The sequence below is a fragment of the Danio rerio genome, chromosome 10 (genome assembly GCF_052040795.2).
Source record: "Danio rerio strain M-AB ecotype USA chromosome 10, GRCz13ab, whole genome shotgun sequence".
NCBI lineage: Eukaryota > Metazoa > Chordata > Actinopteri > Cypriniformes > Danionidae > Danio > Danio rerio.
Window position 1 is genome coordinate 36,954,535 of NC_141030.1, and position 20,607 is coordinate 36,975,141.

General features: G+C 39.5%; 1 protein-coding gene across 2 annotated transcripts in view; it reads right to left on the minus strand.

Annotated features, from left to right (window-relative positions):
* The window catches only part of col26a1 (collagen, type XXVI, alpha 1), a 67,598-nt gene that overhangs the window by 15,477 nt on the left and 31,514 nt on the right, over positions 1 to 20,607 (minus strand). For both annotated transcript variants that reach the window (XM_087271021.1, XM_087271022.1), the window contains exons 4-7: positions 2,256 to 2,317; positions 2,021 to 2,150; positions 1,083 to 1,172; positions 873 to 998 (exon numbers count right to left, since the gene is read on the minus strand). In XM_087271021.1, coding sequence (XP_087127147.1) covers positions 873 to 998; positions 1,083 to 1,172; positions 2,021 to 2,150; positions 2,256 to 2,317 — 408 coding nt within the window. The remainder of the gene's footprint in view (positions 1 to 872; positions 999 to 1,082; positions 1,173 to 2,020; positions 2,151 to 2,255; positions 2,318 to 20,607) is intronic.

Sequence of the window (20,607 nt, forward strand, 5' to 3'; positions counted from 1 at the left end):
TTTAGATGCAACTTCTGAATTTAAAATCAACAGTTAAATGAAACAAAATAAAGCTACGTTATGTCTTTGTCAATTCTTTTTGCATTAATAACTTTTTTGGGGCGTTTATTTCCCAAAATAATTTCATAAGCATATCAAGATTGATGTTTGATCATCACTTGCAACCAGGAAATTGGGATACAGAAACGTAAAACATTTTCAATCTTTTGCAAATCTAAAAAATATATAAAAAAGTGAGAAATAAGATGAGTAAACCCGTTGTATTATTAAGTAAAATAATTACATGCATAATTATACCAATTAGATAAAGTCAACTTAACAGTTCCGAGTTACAATGTATTTACTCACTTTTAAAAAGTGAACTATTTAGATGTTTTTTACAATGTCTGGATTGAAAATATGGTAATTCAGCCGCAGAAAATGTGAGTTGAGTAGCTGCACTGCTCTTCAGTTGAGCTGGATTTGGTGTTCAGGTTCTGCTTTAGGTTATCCAGATTCATGCTGCTTCAGAGACAGCTAACAAATGACTCTGATTAACTGCTGACAGACAGAAGCAGCCAGATTTAAACTGAGCCAGACCTTCACCACCCGTGCTCATACTGTGCAAATGCTGCCATCTGATGGTCATTTCAAACATAACATTTGAAAGCTTGATGATGGTTTTTGTGCAAAAGACTGTCTGAATGGAAATGAAAAGTCATTCGCATCGCACTGCTATTTTTTTCATTGGATTATATTGATTGATTAATGTATTATGTATTATTTGTTTAATGTGGAAATCAAATCACTACTAATAGAATTTGTATAAAATTACACATCCTCATTTCATTGCCTCTTAGAAGAGTTTATTAAATATGGAGTGTTGTGCTCACATTTATCTTGTTGTTTGGCCATTAGAGTAAACACATCTCCTCTGATGGAGAAGGGTGGAGATGCTGTGGGCCCCGGTGGCCCGGGGAGACCTCTCTCTCCTGGAGGGCCCTGCAGACCTTGAGCTCCTGTTGAGATAACAAGAAGTTAGCAATGAGTCAAATGATTTGTTTTAATGTTGTAAATCATAGTACAGAGTGTTTTTTTTTAACCTCTAGGTCCAATAGAACCAGGCTGTCCAGTAAAACCTGTCAGTCCAGGAGGTCCAGGGGGACCTGGGGGCCCAATAGGTCCTGGTAGTCCTGGGATTAAACAATAATTAGCAAGTCCATATTATGTATCCGAAATAAAAATGTTAGATGCTAAAAGATAAAACATATGTATTTTGTGTGTGTGACAATTTTTATATTAATACAAAGCATACAAATTATTAAATAAATTTACATCTATATTATTTGTTTTAAATATTATATTATATTATATTATATTATATTATATTATATTATATTTTAAAACAATAACATTTAAATAAAATAATAAAATAAAATATATTGCATAAAATAAATAAAAAATATAAAATTAAAATTAAATTAAATAATATAAAAATTATGTTATATTTATATTATAGTATAAAATAACAATATATAAGTAATATTACAAAATAAAATAAATAAAATAAAATATATTACATAAAATTAAAGAAAAATATAAAAAAATATATAAAAAATTATTAAATTAAATTAAAAATAAATTAAATTAAAAACTAAATAAAACAAAAAATATAAATTAAATAAATAATTTTATTAAAATAAATTAAATAAAAAGTTTATTAAATTAAATATTAAATAATAATAATTTATATATATATATATATATATATATATATATATATATATATATATATATATATATATATATATATATGTATAATGAAAAATATATTAAAAATATAAAAATAAAATAAATAAAATACATATTAAATTAAATAAATAAAAAAATTATAGAAAAATAGAAGTAAAATCTATTTTTTAAATTAAATTAAATTAAATTAAATTAAATGTAAAATAGAATAAAATAAACATGAAATTATCCACATGACTAAACTTTAAAAAACGTTAAATCAAAACATCTGAGATTGATATGCTCTAACCCATGCGGCCAATGGCATTGGGTGCGACTGGTGAGGCATGTGTCCTGTCCACCTCATTATCAGCTGTTCTCTCAGGTGATTGGCTGGACAGAGGGAGAAGAGGAGCCTCTGCATCTCTCAGTAACATTATCTGTCAAAAAAGGCAAACAACACACTTTAACCAACTTAACTTCAATGTAGACTATTCAATATGTAGGCTGTTCAATACAAGAAGTTATCGACAATTCTATCTCACCTGAGCTTCAATGACACTCAAGCGCTCTTTAATGTCAGCATAACCAGTACAGTTCATGCACTCTAAAGAGATGAATGCAAAAAAAGAGAGAGATGTTAAGGTAACATGTGGTATGGCAGCAGAGAAAGGGGGATTTTTTAACCATAAAAAGTGATACAGCACAGAGTGAATAGATTAGGCAAATGCTATAAATCTCTCAGCCATCTGTTGTGTAGTAAGTCAAATCTATGATCGTTCAATCTAAAGATCTGTTTTTGCAATATTATAATTGCACACTATGAAGAATGTTCATCGGTTAAAGTGACACACGACAGGCAAAAACATGAACCAGTCAATATTCAGATTGTAGCCGAATTTGGGCTTTGTAGAATCGGAAATTTGTGATAACCTGTGTGTGCTTTAAATGAAATCAATTCTATATTAAATTATGTTTAGTTTTTGCATTATTTGTTTTGCATTGATAATTTATTATATAATCATCAATTATTATATAATCATCAGTTATATTATATAATGATTTATAAATCTTAGTTATTCATTTAGTCTTCCGTTTATTTGATTTCTATGTTTAATTTGTTTATTTGTATCATGTATTATATTAATCATTTATTGATTTGATTTTTTGTATTTTATAGATTTCTTATTATTTGTTCTGCTTTTAGTGCTTTTTCCATTGTTTGGTCTTATAGTGATGGTGTTTCATGAAATGTTCCCCTCCATTGATATGAGATATGTCTCTAATTCAGGGTCTTGTGGTCTAATGTGTATTTGTGCTGTTCAGATGAAGTATGAGAGCGCACAGGAAGACATACAACCAAGATTATTCAATAAACTCAACTCATTTATTATCATCATCACTTCGTCTCCTGCTCCTATATTGATAATAGACTGCTAATAGACTCTTTTCACATTTCCGTGTTTCTCATCATAGGTCATCAAAGCTGGGAAAACTTTGAGCGCAGTGAATGGGAGAATATACAACAAATAGTTTTTTTACGATCTTATTTGCTTAAATAATAAAATAAAAACTTATCAGTGGTGTTTAAAATACATTCAGGAAAAGGAAAAAAAAATTGTGTGAGACCGATAACGGCAGCTAGAAGTGAGAATAACGTCAAATTTTCTGTCCTGTCCCATTGACACTGCAATAGAAAAGTTCGCACAAGCAGAACTGATGTAGATGATATAATACATACAGAAATACATATTGAACTCAGAAATATTAGCCCCCCTGAATTATTAGCCCCCATTTTTTTCTCCAATTTCTGTTTAACCGAGGGAAGATTTTTTCAACACATTTTAAACATAATAGATTTATTAACTCATTTCTAATAACTGATTTATTTTATCTTTGCCATGATGACAATAAATAATATTTTACTAAAATGGTGTTAAAAAAATTTAAAACTGCTTTTATTATTTTTTATTATTTATTTTTATTATTTAAGACTTTCTCCTAAAGAAAGAATATTATCAGACATACAGTGAAAATTTCCTTGCTCTGTTAAACACTATTTAGGAAATAATTAAAAAAGAAACAAAAATTCAAGAGAAACAAAAATTCAATAAAAAAAATCTAAATATTAAAAACTTACAAGGATTTAAGATGCTGATGACTATTAAGCGCGTATAAGACTTGTAATAAGGGTCCATTCAGTTGAGTAATGGTTAACAGGTTTGGGTATTGGAAACTCTGCTGACTTGTTGTCCAGATCCCTGGAGAAATTGACATTCCTGACAAGATCTGACATCCGGGTCTGGATCTTATTTATCTGCCGTAGAAAGTGTGATCTAACAGCTTCAGGTGTGTTGAGATTAATGTGAAGAACATCCAAAATAAGTCTTTCTGTCGTCATAATTTATTCATTCGTGTCTGTAAATTTCAATTACAGTATATTTTTTAATATTCAAGCTTTTTTATCCTACACTGAGCCTCAAATCTCCACCGAAGCAGCACTTACAAAATCATCTTTTAGTATTTTATGCCTAGTTCAGACTGCGTGATTTTAACCCCGATTTTGGCTCGCCGACAGGTTTTGAGAAATCGCCGACAAATGCCTGAAATCACAGGCAAATCGCTGCTCGTGCACGCAATTGACAATCACACAGTATGAACTTTCAAAGACGCGATCTGAGAGAATCGCCGATGAGTCGTCGATGCCTGCGAGATATTTGCCGTGCTAAATATCTGGAGCTGTCGGCGATTCAAATCATGCCGTGTGAATTGAGTTTTGACTGAAAATAACATCAGCCATCGCCTACAGCCAATGAGAGAGCGGCATTCACTTGGGTGTATGTGTATACCTGCTGCAGGCCAGCGGGAGGCAGGGGGAGAAGTTAAAAGCGCTCTCTTTCGGTTTATTTGGACCCACGAAATGGAGGGAAAACTAGTGGAGGTTTGACAGGACTCAGGAGCAGGACCGTGTCTGTTTGACATTTCATACAGAAGGAAATTAGTTTATTATCAACGTTAAGGAGAAATGGCTAATTCCCTTTAAACCCAGGTGAGCAAACATGTACATGTTCTACCCCATTAAAGGCTTCTTTCTCATTATGTTAATAACAAAAGATATACTACGTGTTTTTGGCTGTGAGACGTAGTTTGGACGAAGTTGTCAGCGATTCTTCCTATAGTAACGTCATGCAATGTGAAAGTCCCTGTCGCCGATCCATCTTGCAGTGTAAACCAAGCAGCGACGAAACGCAAGCCCAGATAGTCATGCAGTGTGAAAACATCTGTCACATGACTACTTTGAAAATCATGCAGTCTGAACTCGGTATTAGTATTTTAGTATTTTCTAAAGTATGGAGTTACAGACTCCCAAAATGTTGATTCATTCACATTGAAGAAATCTAAATTCTTGCTTATTCATTCATTTTCTTTTCAGCTTAGTCCCTTTTTTAATCAAGGGTCACCACAGCGGAATAAACCGCCAACATATCCAGCACATGTTTTATGCAGCGGATGCCTTTCCAACTGCAACCCAGCACTGGGAAACACCCATTGACTCTTATTCACACACATACACTACAGACAATTTAGCTTACTCAATTCACCTATAGTGCATGTCTTTGGACTTGTGGGGGAAACAGCTGGAAGGCCATCCGCTGTGTAAAACTAAAGTCCCTCTAAGGCGAGTCATTTCACTAGGCGGCCATCTTTGAAATGCCTCTCGGACAGTATGCTCGAGCAGTCTGTTTGAACATCTGTCTATTTAGTTTAGTTTCTTAATGTTAGTATCACTAAAGAATTTAGAATAACCAAGAAGCGACACTCAATAGAACGATCCATTGCAACAGCAGCGCCCAGCAACAGCCCCGGATTATGCCATTTTGGAGTGAAAGCGATCGGCTGTCCATTGGATCTTCTTGCTGTCACGATGGTAAGCAGCTGCTTTGTTTTTTATTTATTTATTTAAAAAGCACATTAAAGCTGATATACAACCTAAAAGACAACAAAACAACACTTACTATCACAATCATCACCACATTATAGTTTATTTTAATGATTTATATTATGTTGTTTTTCTATTAGAGTTTTCATTCCAAAATGGCATCTAGAGGCTGTTTCCCCAAATTGCACTAGTGTCGCCTCTTGGTGGTTCTATGCTCTTTGGTATCACACGAAATCTGCAGAAACTCATGTCTGGTCCAAGCCCCTCCCCCGGAGATTTCTATAGCTCCTGTACTAGAAGACGGGGCTTCATTCACCATATTGACAGTTACACTTTTCCTGCTTCAAAAGTATACAAGTGACACATTTTGTTGTATTCTATAGTCTTTGGTAAAACATATGGTGGATAAGTTGGCGGTTCATTCCGCTGTGGTGACTTCTGATTGATAAAGGGACTGAGCCGAAAAGAAAATGAATGAATAAACAAGAATTTAGATTTCTTCATCCAATGTTGTGTGCTAGAAATGTATGCAAATTAGTGCACATTTAATAAAATAATGAATAATTTGCATATTCAAGCAACATTTTAAAAGTGACCAATGAACTGGGGAAGTATAATGATATATTTTATGTATATACAGTTGAAGTCAAGATTATTAGCCCTCAAGTAATTTTTTTTTTCTTTTTTAAACATATTTCCCAAATGATGTTTAACAGAGCAAGGATTTTTTTTCATCTTAAGGTTTTTTTTTTCCGATTGTCTACAGAAAAAAAACATCGTTATACAATGACTTGCCTAATTAAGCTAGTTATGCTTTTAACTTGTACTTTAAGCTGTACAGAAGTGTCTTAAAAATATCTAGTAAAATATTATGAACTGTCATCATGGCAAAGATTAAATTAATCAGTTATTAGAAATGAGTTATTAAAACTAGTATTTTTAGAAATGTGTTGAGAAAATCTTCTCTCCGTTACAGTTTTTTAGAATTGCTTACACACTAAAATTAAAAGTAGTACACTATTAGCAAAACCTTACACACAAGTATCAAAACATCAGCCCATATTTGCTCAACTGTAAGCACATTGTCAACTTAACACTTTTTGCAAAACTCTACACACAGTGATTTGCAAAACACTAAACACACTTAACATACATTACACACTAAAATCTATCATGAAGTCACTTCATTGCAATACCAAAGCACTGACTGTCAAATTACTGCACCGTCCAACCAATTGGTTCAACATAGTCATCAGGTGTGCAAACACTTGTTTGATTTATTGTAGACACACCACTCAGGTGTTTAAGCACTGTAAAATGCCAGTTTCAATGAAAACAATCAGGTCTCAATATCAACACTGGTACACACCATAAAAAAAAAACATATTCAAATGAAGCAAATTTATGGAGTGCCTTTAGAGCACAATTTCGAAAGGGTGAAAAGACTGTGGCATGATTATGCAGAGGTATGTATTCACTTTAGCAGTGTGATCTGGCATTCTGTCTCATTATCTTTTACTGTACTGTAATACTAGATCTACACTGAACTACACAATTTTGCCTGACACTGTTCTTCAGGTAGTTTTACGAATGGATGGAGAGGAGATCCAGCATGACTTCATTTACGTAGATGATGGTGTGTTCAACCTGACGAGAACACAGAGTAGAAGAAATATTGGCCACAGGGCTATAGTCAATGTCCCAGGACAACGTGGGGGAAATATACAGTAACACATGTGCAGCTATTACAAAGAATGGGGTCCTCCACTGCCATGCCCATATGGGCCCTTACTGTATAACACAGCACATATACTTACATTCTTGGACCAATTGCACAACATAACAGCAGCAAATCAAATTGGTCATACCCAGTACATTGTTGTCTGGGACAATGTGTCTTTCCACCGTTCTGCTCTGGTTCAGAACTGGTTTTAGCAACATCCACATTTTACCATCCTATATCTTCCACCATACTCTCCATTCCTCAACCCTATAGAAGAGTTTTTCTCGCCATAGTGGTGGAAAGTATATGATCTTCATCTCCGAGCTGAGGTACCCCTCATCCAAGCCACAGAGGAGGCCTGTGACCAGATGGAGGTAGCAGCAATACATGATTCTACATTCAAGACACTTCTTTCCAAGGTGTCTTGCTAAGGACAACATTGCAATTGATAATTCTCATGCCAGATCCAGCTAGGCGAAGAGACAATGTCTAACTTACAGTTCAAGACGTAAAGTGACATGTTACAGTACTTTGAATCTTCATGCCAACATGTTGGACATGTTGAAGAATTAATGAGTTTCTTCAAGGTGCAACATTGTTCTTGAGTAGTGTTTGGTGAATTTACTTTATATTTGTACTTTGTTGATGGTAGCCTACTCTAATCATAGGGAAGTAGAAGTGCTAAAAGTGTTTTAGGTTTATCACAGCAGTGTGTAACTCGTGCAAACAGTGTATAGTAAATGTGAAAATGTGTGTTTCTTATGGTAAAAAAGTGTTGTTTTTAAACAGAAGTCTATAGTTTTTATAAGAGTGTTTAATTATGCAAAGGATCTGTAATGTTTTGCTAATTGGGTGTGTGGTTGTGCTAATTGTGTGTACTGTTTTGAAAACACGGGCCCTGTTTTGAAAATCGTGCTTAAGCAATCCAAAAATACTGTAAACAGAAATTGGAGAATGAAATATACAGGGGGGTAATAATTCTGACTTCAACTGTAGATATATTTTCATCCTATTCACCTGCAGTGTCTTGCCCTGCCTTAACAAAGACACATACATTCATACTGTACTTAAAATTCCAAGAATCCTTCCAGAGTCACAGGCCTGTAGTCCAAAAATGAAATCCATCCTCGAAACCTCATTGTGAAACCAAAATAGATATTTGTACGCACACAGCGTTGCCTTTTGTTGAACAACGAGAACTTGTTAGAGAGACACTAAATGAGTTCAATCACATCTCTGGTTGACATCTCTCTCTGGGGGAGAAAAAGGAAGAGGAAAACCAGACATTGGCGAGCCGTGGATTTCCATTCGCATGGAAACCTGGTGAAGGGAAATATCTCACTCTGGGTTTCCCCAAAATCCAGATCCTCTTCTCAGCATTGAGCTTGTCAGGGTGAAGAGAACCACAAGATGCTGGATCTCTCTGTGGAGGAAGAGCGATGGTCCAAGATGCAGAGACTTGGGAGTAATTTGGCATGAAATGAGACGATGATGAATGGCAGGTGATCGCTCACTGCTGGAATTTTATATGTTTTTTTTTACCTGACAAATGATGAGATTAAAAATTTGGACTTTGAAGCAAAGACTAAAAAGTATAGTTTTTCATAAACAATTTGTCCATTTAGTTAAACACTTTAATTCATCAATTCTATTCAAGGTTATTTGTATAGCACTTTTAAGAATAATTAATGTTACGTTGAAGTGTGATTAATTATGTAAGTTAAGGGGTCGTTTACATATTGTATCTAAAAGCGTTTGGAAATCGAGTCATCTGTCATTGTAAGGTGTTACAGTCAGCAGCTATCTAAGCTACTGCGGATCGCTGGAGAACTACAAAACAGCCACAAAATGTACCTCAAATGCTGTCATGCACCACACACACCTGTTCCAGTTTTCCTTGATTACACACGCACACAGACACAGCTGAAGCTTGTCATAACTGATTTTAAGGACTATAAATACACTTCACTCACTCACATTAGACAACACTGAGTCTTGTTACCTGTTACCTTTATGAACCGTTTACGTTGCCTTGTTTTCCCATGCCATGTTTGATCTTTGCTTTGCTTACTGATTTTTGATGTTAGCCGCCTGAACTGATCCCTTGCCTGCTCCTTGACCACGATTTTGGATTGCAATGGATGATTCTGTTTGCTCCTGTTATTGACCTTCGCCTAATGGTGTTAGTGAGGACAGCAGGTGGTGCTTATATTGTGGTCTGTGTGGCTCCTAATGCCCCAGTATAGGGATGGGGACTGTCATTGAGCATTGTCCTTCAGCTGAGACGTTAAATTGAAATCCTGACTCTCTGTGGTCGTTAAATATCCCCACTGGCCTCTGTCCATCACAGCCTCCTAACCATCCCCATATTAAAATTGGCTTTGTCAATCTCTTTCTATTAATTGTCACGTTTAGCGTGATCAAAACAATAGCAAAACGGGAACAAAAAGATTGTGGATTCAAGTGCAGATTTAATAGACATATAGTGCAGAAAACAGTGACAAAAATACAAAATCTCAAAAAATACAAAGTAACAAATAAACAACAAAACAAGAAACGAGACAGATAAACACGAACTAGACTTTGGCAAACTACAAGGCAAGATCAGGAACTACAACAAACTTACTGGGAGCAAGAAGACAAGGAAGACAAACGACGCGATGACAAACAGAGGTGAAATGGTTGTATAAATAGTCCAGGAAATTAACAGGAAACAGGAACAGCTGTGAGCCAATCAGTGTACGTGGACCGGGTGTAATGCGCATGGTATGTATGAACTTGTAGTCTTTTGGGCGCTGTAGTCAATTCCCAGAGTCTGTGAACTACAGCGCCCTCCGGTGGTCACTGACCGTCATGACAGTACCCCCTCTTTAAAGAGCGGCTACCAGACGCTCCCAGAACAGTCCAGGGGGAGGGGGTGTAAGCGGAGCAGGAACAAGGGGAGGGATGGGAGGGTCAGACCAGGGTAGGTCCATGGGTCAGGCGCCCCAGCAGAAAGCCAGGGTGCAGCCGGGGAATCAGTCCCAAACAGTGGGAAGGACCACCAGGGAGGGGCGGGAGGGATGACCCATGGATGATCCCGCAGGAGACACAAGGCAGGGGGTTTTAGGAGAGCCGGCTGGAGATGCAACTGGACTGGAACCAGCGGGACTGGAGGTAGCTGGACTGGAGCCAGCGGGACTGGAGGCAGCTGGACTGGAGCCGGCGGGACTGGAGGCAGCTGGACTGGAACCGGCGGGACTGGAGGCAGCTGGACTGGAGCCGGCGGGACTGGAGGCAGCTGGACTGGAGCCGGCGGGACAGGAGGCAGCTGGACTGGAGCCGGCGGGACAGGAGGCAGCTGGACTGGAGCCGGCGGGACAGGAGGCAGCTGGACTGGAGCCAGTAGAGCAAGGAGCCTGAGCGAGATCGGCAGAGCAAAGAGCCGGAGTGGAACCGGCAGGGCATGGAGCCGGCCTGGGGCCGGCATGGCAAGACGTCTGGGAAATGCTGGCAGGGCAAGACACCTGGATGGCATTGGTAATGGCAGTAGCCGGGCTGGGACCGGCAGGGCGAGGAGCCTGGGTGGCGCCGGCAGGGCGAGGAGCCTGGGTGGCGCCGGCAGGGCGAGGAGCCTGGGTGGCGCCGGCAGGGCGAGGAGCCTGGGTGGCGCCGGCAGGGCGAGGAGCCTGGGTGGCGCCGGCAGGGCGAGGAGCTTGAGTGGCGCCGGTAAAGCCAGGAGCCGGACTGGAACCGGCATTGAACTGCGCTCTGGGGCTGGAACCGACACTGGCGGGTGCTCTGAGGCTGGAGCCGACACTGGCAGGCGCTCTGGGGCTGGAGCCGACACTGGCGGGCGCTCTGGGGCTGGAGCCGACACTGGCGGGCGCTCTGGGGCTGGAGCCGACACTGGCGGGCGCTCTGGGGCTGGAGCCGACACTGGCGGGCGCTCTGGGGCTGGAGCCGACACTGGCGGGCGCTCTGGGGCATTAGCAGTCCGGTTCCTACGCCTCCTCCGTCTGGTGGTTTGAGAAGAGGGAGCATAGTTAACAGGAGAGGGAGCTTGCTCTGGGACTGGAGCTGACACTGGCGGGCATTGTGGGACTGGAGCAGACACTGGGGTTCCACACAGTTCTAGCAGGCTCTCCAGAGGCTCAGAAAAAGGTGATCTTCGGACAGCCCGACGCGGATAAGGGCGCAACTCCAGTCCAGCCTCTCTCCTCTTTCACTTTGTTAAATCGGCTGGCCCCGAAAATATCCCTCTCTGTTGCCCTCCGTTCAGGCCTCCCTCCTGAGGGTTCTCCTCCCTCAGGGCAACAGAGAGAGGGGAGCCAGCGATCAACAAAGCTGCTTCAATGAAGCGGTAAAGGTTCCAGTCATCCTCGTATGGTGGCATGAGGGAACAAACTGGTTCCAAAAGTCCTCCCCGAAAAAAACATCATAAGCAAAATATCACTATGAGAGCTCTTCGGGGCTAGCTCCAAAAACTCCTTGATATAACGCTCAACGGAGCGGTTACCCTGCTTTATACGCACTAATCTATCATCTGCTGAATCCATATTGTGATCGCGTCGTTCTGTCACGTTTAGCGTGATCAAAACAATAGCAAAACGGGAACAAAAAGATTGTGGATTCAAGTGCAGATTTAATAGACATATAGTGCAGAAAACAGTGACAAAAATACAAAATCTCAAAAAATACAAAGTAACAAATAAACAACAAAACAAGAAACGAGACAGATAAACACGAACTAGACTTTGGCAAACTACAAGGCAAGATCAGGAACTACAACAAACTTACTGGGAGCAAGAAGACAAGGAAGACAAACGACGCGATGACAAACAGAGGTGAAATGGTTGTATAAATAGTCCAGGAAATTAACAGGAAACAGGAACAGCTGTGAGCCAATCAGTGTACGTGGACCGGGTGTAATGCGCATGGTATGTATGAACTTGTAGTCTTTTGGGCGCTGTAGTCAATTCCCAGAGTCTGTGAACTACAGCGCCCTCCGGTGGTCACTGACCGTCATGACATTAATAAGTAAAATAGCTGTCGTTGCATCATCCAGGTGAAGGCTGCACACTGGTGGTGGTTGAGGTGATTCCTTTCAACATCTGTAAAGCGCTTTGAGTCCAGACAAAAAGACGCTATATAAACATAAGGAAATATTATTTTTAATCTGCAGTTCTTCAATAAAATAATTTTTTGAAAGGTGATAACTATTCTATATATTTGTAACATTGTGTTTTAGTATACAGTTTATAATAAAGTGTCTGGTTGATATAATAATAATAAAATGTTAAATTGGATTTATTTTTAAGGTTTCAACAACTTTATATTTTTTTATTATTTATATTTATACTATATGTGAAATTGTCCTATAACCAGTGTTGGGCACGTTCCTTTAAAAGAGTAATTATTTATAGTTACTAGTTACTTCTCACAAATAGTAACTGAGTTCGTAACTGACATACATCAAAGACTATAGAATACACAAGACATGTCATTCGTATACTTTTGAATGGGGAGTAGTGTAACTGTCAATATGGCGAATAAGGCCCAGTCTACTAGTATAGGAGTGATTCAGCGATTGTTATATGATGAATAAAGCCTGCCTTTTAGTACAGGAGCCAATCAGTGATTGCTAGAGAATAACAATTCTCCAGGGAAGAGGCTCGGACCAGATGTGAGTTTCTGCTGATTTTGTGTGGTACGAACATTTAGGAATGAAACTACAGAGACTGTTGTTTAATTTTATTGGTTATTCGTAATATGAAATGTAATCATGAGCTTGGCAAGTAATTTCGGAGAATTTGATGTTTCCCCATTCAGACAGAATGCCCGAGCATACTGCCCGAGAGGCGTTTCAAAGATGGCCGCCGAGTGAAATGACTTGCCTTAAAGGGCTCCTAGATTACCCCCTTTTTTTCAGATTTATTGTGAATCATTTGTGTCTCCAGAATGTGTCTGTTAAGTTTCAGCTCAAAACATCCATCAGATTTTTTATTATACCTTTTATAAGATTCTGTTTTATACATTTTTGCACTGGGTGGCGGATTTGCTGTTCTGCGCCTTTAAGGCTAGTCCTCGCGGCCCACCGTTTCTACGTGCCTTTCTGCGTGCCTTAATCTCCTCCCTCGGCTGCATCAGACAAAAAAACAGACATAAAGGAAGCAGATCTCATCTAGCGTTTGTGAGAAATACTACAGTAAGAACTTTATCCATGATTATTTGATGAATTTGCTGTGTTAAGTTACAACGTCAATGTCGTTACAAAGTTCACAGACACACATACCCAGCACGTACACAATACGCACATACATACAGACAGTGCGTTTAGCTTTGCACTCTTTTTGCACGCATATGTGACAGGATACAGGCTAATCTCCACTGCTCTATGGATATCTGTTATGTTCATGTACAAAATAAACCTGATTTAACGACCACAAAGCAAGATTGAAGCGGCTTCTTTCATAATTGTTCTGACACGCGACAGTAAATCACTGTAATTCATTACACACTTGCACTATTTTAAAACATTTTAAAATTGTGAAACTCACTCTTGATCACATGTGATGACGATTGTTGATCCTAGCGAACTGAACAGAGCTTTTATTCCCGGTTGCATTGCCCTCGTCTTCTCTTGCTTATCTGATTATACACGTGACTATATATAAAACATTGAATATAAAATTGAATATAAATTGAATATAAAACATTGTACACTAATCTAAATAATAAAATAGTGCTTATATTTCCAGTTTGCAAACGGTTTTGCCATCGTTCTGAGTCCTGGTTGTTGATGTGTGCGACTGACTGTGTGTGTGCTTGTGTGTGAACGCCTGCATTACTCTGCTTTCGATTACCAAATGATGAAAATGTACTCTATCACGTTCTCAGTTACACCACGTTCACAGACACACCAATCATCATCATCACTGCCCCAGCCCCGAACACACATTCCACAGAAAGAGATGGCTGAGAGAGACGCTGCTCGCATGAAAACCGCTTCAGTGTTCTCAATTATAGTAACGTGCATTTTATTGTCAGTAATGATAGCAGTGTTGTAACTGGGGGAAACTGTAGCTCATTTGAGTATCGCCGTTAGTAATGCTGTTTATTTACAGCGCTGTTATTCTCATCACTGCCTATAACAACAATATGAAGCAGTTTAAAGCATACTTATGAGTTATGCTACATACACTATGCAATGCATTGAGTCTAGATTACTCTAGATTACTTGCTGAATGCTTTTAACTTAAAAAGTTAATGTGAATTTTCAATTAAAGATGAATTTTTAGACCTTGGAGAATTGTGTGTTGCCTTTGTCATCATCTTGTGTTTATGTCTGGACTTAACGTGCTATCTTTGATTTTATTTGTATTTTTTGTATGCTGCAGCACTGTCTGTTTATTTACATCACCATACAAGCGTGACATACTGTATGTATTACCCCATTTAACCCAGTTTTCCCATTACCATTCACTTCTTTAAATGATGGATGTGAAACTTTTAGAATCCACAAAAGAAAAAAAGGCTTTATCGTTGCTGTGTGGACATAGCCCAAAAGCTAACCAGCACTGCAAACTACTTGGCAAGAAAAGAACCGATCATATAATGTTATTACTTCCAGTTTCTGAGACATTTACAACACTAAAAGCTTCCTCATCTGTTCTCAATTGACTGAAATGCGAGATTAAAGGCCACAGCACAGTGTCATCAAAGGACAGACCTCATGAAGGGACATTAGCTCATTCCTCGAAGAGCAAAGGAACAAATTTGTCACTCCTCACCACAATATACACATCCACCGGAGCAGAAAAGCTGACATGTGTCTGCTTTATTTGAGCAGAAACCCAAACGGACTGCATTAAAACTCAATACTAACTGCACAAGGATACACCCATGTTCATAATTTTTAAAAAAAGCATTTGAACTATACCAGTATTGCTCAGAAAACACCAATATTTACTTTGATGGTTCTCCATTGGACTGGGCAATGTATGATAAACCCATTCAACTGCATTCAAATGCAATAGTAACAGCATGAGATAACACCCATGTTGGCTAACCCAAAGAATGGCATTTAATCTATACCAGTATTGCTCACCAATCTTTACTTTGTAGGTTCTCTATTGAACTAAACAATGTATGATGAAGCCATACGGACTACATTTAAATGCAATAGTAACTGCATGAGAAAACATCCATGTAAGAATGGTATTTAATATATACTAGTATTGCTCACCAAGATTTACTTTGTAAGTTTTACATTGGACTGGGCGATGCATTATAAACCCATACGGACTGCATTAGAATGCAATAATAACTGCACAAGATAACACCCATGATGGCTAGCCCAAAGAATGGCATTCAATCTCTATACCAGTATTGCTCACCAATCTTTACTTTGTAGGTTCTCTATTGAACTAAACAATGTATGATGAAGCCATACGAACTACATTTAAATGCAATAGTAACTGCATGAGAAAACATCCATGTAAGAATGGTATTTAATATATACCAGTATTGCTCACCAATATTTACTTTGTAAGTTTTACATTGGACTGGGCGATGCATAATAAACCCATACGGACTGCATTAGAATGCAATAATAACTGCACAAGATAACACCCATGATGGTTAGCCCAAAGAATGGCATTCAATCTCTATACCAGTATTGCTCACCAATCTTTACTTTGTAGGTTCTTCGTTGGACTAAACTGTCGCCCAGTCCAATCTAAACTATGTATCTCCTGTTCAGGAGAAGCACTTTATCAGCATCTAGACCAGCAGCCTGTAAGTACATTTAAGATTTGTTTCAGTTGTTGTGTATGGTTTGAGGACTTGTTTCCAGCTGTTTGTGTAAAGTTGTAGGACATTTAAACTTGCTTTCAGTTGTGTATAATACTAGAAGTTGTTTAGCCACTGTTTCCTTGGTTACTATAAGAGCTTGTGTAGCGAACGCAAACGCGGTTTCGCGTCGTCCGCCTCAGTTTCGGCCCTTGTTTTGACTCTCGAGGCGTGTCCAGCTGAATTCAATCAGCTAGTGCTTTGGGGTTATATAAACAACTAGTTCACCGCGGCAGCGGTCGCGGCAGCCTCGTGTGAAGACCGCCTCGTGTGAAGACCGACGAGGGTAAAGACCATCGACTCTACCTGCGCGACTCCACCGAGCAAAGACACCGACAAAGCACTTGAGTACTTTACTGTATTGTTTTACTTTACACTTTTTTTTTTGTTGTCAGTGCACTTTTATTATGTGTTTTCTAATTCCTGTTGTTACTAACACTCGCAAAACACGGGAGGTGCGCTGCAGGCGTAATCCTCACAACCTTCGTTCAATACATGTATCTACTATTTCACAACTCTCTCTCTCCGTGGGCCTCTGGAATTGTCAATCAGCTGTTAACAAGGCTGATTTTATTACCTCCATAGCTACATATTCTGACTATAATCTCATGGCTCTAACTGAGACCTGGTTGAGGCCGGAGGACACTGCTACACATGCTACTCTTTCTGCTAATTTCTCTTTTTCCCACACTCCTCGTCAGACAGGGAGAGGGGGTGGGACTGGACTACTAATTTCCAAAGAATGGAAATTTACTCTGATACCGTCCCTACCAACAATCAGCTCCTTTGAATTCCATGCAGTCACCATTATCCACCCCTTCTACATAAATGTGGTTGTCATCTACCGCCCACCAGGTAAATTAGGTCACTTCCTAGATGAACTGGATGTTCTTCTCTCATCTTTTTCTAATTTTGCCACTCCCTTATTGGTGCTAGGTGACTTCAACATTTACGTTGACAAACCGCAAGCTGCAGACTTTCAGACTTTGCTTGCCTCTTTTGACCTAAAAAGAGCACCTACTTCTGCTACCCACAAATCAGGTAATCAGCTAGACCTTATTTACACACGACACTGCTTCACTGATCAAACAATAGTAACTCCACTACAAATATCTGATCATTTCCTTCTGTCTCTCAACATCCACATTACTCCTGAGCCGCCACACACTCCTACACTGGTTACCTTTCGCAGAAACCTACGATCTCTCTCACCCAATAGACTATCCACCATTGTTTCAGACTCTCTTCCTCCATCTCGCAAACTCACTGCACTTGATTCGAACAGTGCCACTAATACACTCTGCTCCACACTAGCATCATGTCTAGACCGATTATGTCCTCTTGCATCCAGGCCAGCCCGTGCCAGTCCTCCTGCACCCTGGCTCTCGGATGCTCTCCGTGAGCATCGCTCAAAACTTCGGGCTGCGGAGAGAATTTGGCGGAAAACTAAAAATCCTGCACATCTCTTAACATACCAAACTCTTCTGTCCTCTTTCTCAGCTGAGGTTACTTCTGCAAAGCAGACGTATTACCGTCTGAAAATCAACAATGCCACTAATCCTCGCCTACTTTTTAAAACATTTTCCTCCCTCCTCTATCCTCCTCCTCCACCCGCATCCTCCACACTTACTACTGATGACTTTGCTACATTCTTCTGCACCAAAACTGCAAAAATCAGTGCTCAATTTGCTGCACCTACAACAAACACGCAAGATACAACACCAACACCACACACACTCACCTCTTTTTCTCAGCTCTCTGAGTCTGAGGTGTCCAAACTTGTGCTATCTAGCCATGCAACCACCTGTCCACTCGATCCCATTCCCTCTCATCTCTTGCAAGCCATCTCTCCTGCAGTCATACCAACACTGACTCACATAATTAACACATCTCTTGACTCTGGTTTATTCCCCACTACATTTAAGCAGGCTAGGGTAACCCCACTGCTAAAGAAACCCAACCTGGACCATACGCTACTTGAAAACTACAGACCAGTATCCCTGCTTCCATTCATGGCCAAGATTCTGGAGAAAGTAGTGTTCAATCAAGTCCTGGACTTTCTTACTCAAAACAATCTCATGGACAACAAGCAATCCGGCTTTAAGAAAGGCCACTCAACTGAGACTGCCCTGCTCTCGGTCGTGGAGGATCTCAGACTGGCTAAAGCAGACTCTAAATCATCAGTCCTCATTTTGCTGGACTTGTCAGCTGCTTTTGACACTGTCAACCACCAGATCCTGCTATCTACGCTTGAGTCACTGGGCGTTGCGGGCACTGTTATACAATGGTTCAGATCTTACCTCTCTGACAGGTCATTCAGGGTGTCTTGGAGGGGAGAGGTGTCCAACCTACAGCATCTAAACACTGGGGTACCTCAAGGCTCTGTTCTTGGGCCACTTCTCTTCTCCATCTACACATCATCTCTAGGACCAGTCATCCAGAGACATGGATTCTCCTACCACTGTTATGCTGATGATACCCAGCTATACCTCTCTTTTCATCCTGATGATCCCTCGGTTCCAGCTCGTATCTCAGCCTGCCTGTTGGATATTTCACACTGGATGAAAGATCATCATCTTCAGCTGAACCTCGCAAAAACGGAAATGCTTGTAGTTTCTGCCAACCCGACTCTACACCATAACTTTTCAATCCAGATGGATGGGGCAACCATTACTGCATCCAAAATGGTGAAAAGCCTTGGAGTAACGATTGATGACCAACTAAACTTCTCTGACCACATTTCTAGAACTGCTCGATCGTGCAGATTTGCACTCTATAACATCAGAAAGATCCGACCCTTCTTATCTGAACATGCAGCTCAACTCCTTGTTCAAGCTCTTGTTCTCTCCAAACTGGATTACTGCAACTCTCTACTAGCTGGGCTTCCAGCTAACTCTATCAAGCCTCTTCAACTGCTCCAGAATGCAGCAGCACGAGTTGTCTTCAATGAACCTAAACGAGCACATGTCACTCCGCTGCTAGTCCGTTTGCACTGGCTGCCAGTTGCTGCTCGCATCAAATTCAAAACTCTGATGTTTGCCTACAAAGTGACTTCTGGCCTAGCACCTTCTTATCTGCACTCACTTCTGCAGATCTATGTGCCCTCCAGAAACTTGCGTTCTGTGAATGAACGTCGCCTCGTGGTTCCATCCCAAAGAGGAAAAAAATCACTTTCGCGAACGCTCACGCTCAATCTGCCCAGTTGGTGGAATGAACTCCCTAACTGCATCAGAACAGCAGAGTCACTCGCTATTTTCAAGAAACGACTAAAAACTCAACTATTTAGTCTCCACTTCACTTCCTAATCTGCAATTGCCTATTTGAATATCACACTAACTGTACAAAAAAAAAAAAAAAAAAAAAAAAAAAAAAAATTACTAACACTTCCCTTCTTAGACTTTACAGACCTGAAACTTGCCTTTAGTACTTATTCATTGTTGCTCTTAGTGGTGTAAATTGCTTCATTGTCCTCATTTGTAAGTCGCTTTGGATAAAAGCGTCTGCTAAATGACTAAATGTAAATGTAAATGTGATTAAGCCTTATGGACCTCATTCGAATGCAATAATAACTGCACGAGATAACACCCATGTTGGTAAATCCAAAGAAAAGCATTCAATCTCTATACCAGTATTGCTAACCAAAATTTACTTTGTGGGTTCTCTATTGGACTCTGCGATGTATGATAAACCCATATAGACTGCATTCAAACGCAATAGTAACTGCACAAGATAACACTCATGTTGGTAAACTCAAAGAATGGCATTCAATCTATACCAGTATTGCTTACTAATATTTACTTTGTAAGTTCTACATTGGACTGGGCGATGCATAATAAACCCATATGGACTGCATTAGAATGCAATAGTAACTGCACAAGATAACACCCATGATGGTTGGCCCAAAGAATGGCATTCAATCTCTATACCAGTATTGCTCACCAATATTTACTTTGTGGGTTCTCTATTGGACTCTGCGATGTATGATAAACCCATACAGACTGCATTCAAACGCAATAGTAACTGCACGAGATAACACTCATGTTGGTAAACTCAAAGAATGGCATTCGATCTATACCAGTATTGCTCACCAATATTTACTTTGTAGGTTCTACATTGGAGTGGGTGATGTATAATAAACCCATATAGACTGCATTCAAACACAATAGTAACTGCATGAGATAACACCCATGATGGTTGGCCCAAAGAATGGCATTCAATCTCTATACCAGTATTGCTCACCAATCTTTACTTTGTAGGTTCTTCGTTGGACTAAACTATGTATGATTAAGCCTTATGGACCTCATTCGAATGCAATAATAACTGCACGAGATAACACCCATGTTGGTAAATCCAAAGAAAGGCATTCAATCTCTATACCAGTATTGCTCACCAATATTTACTT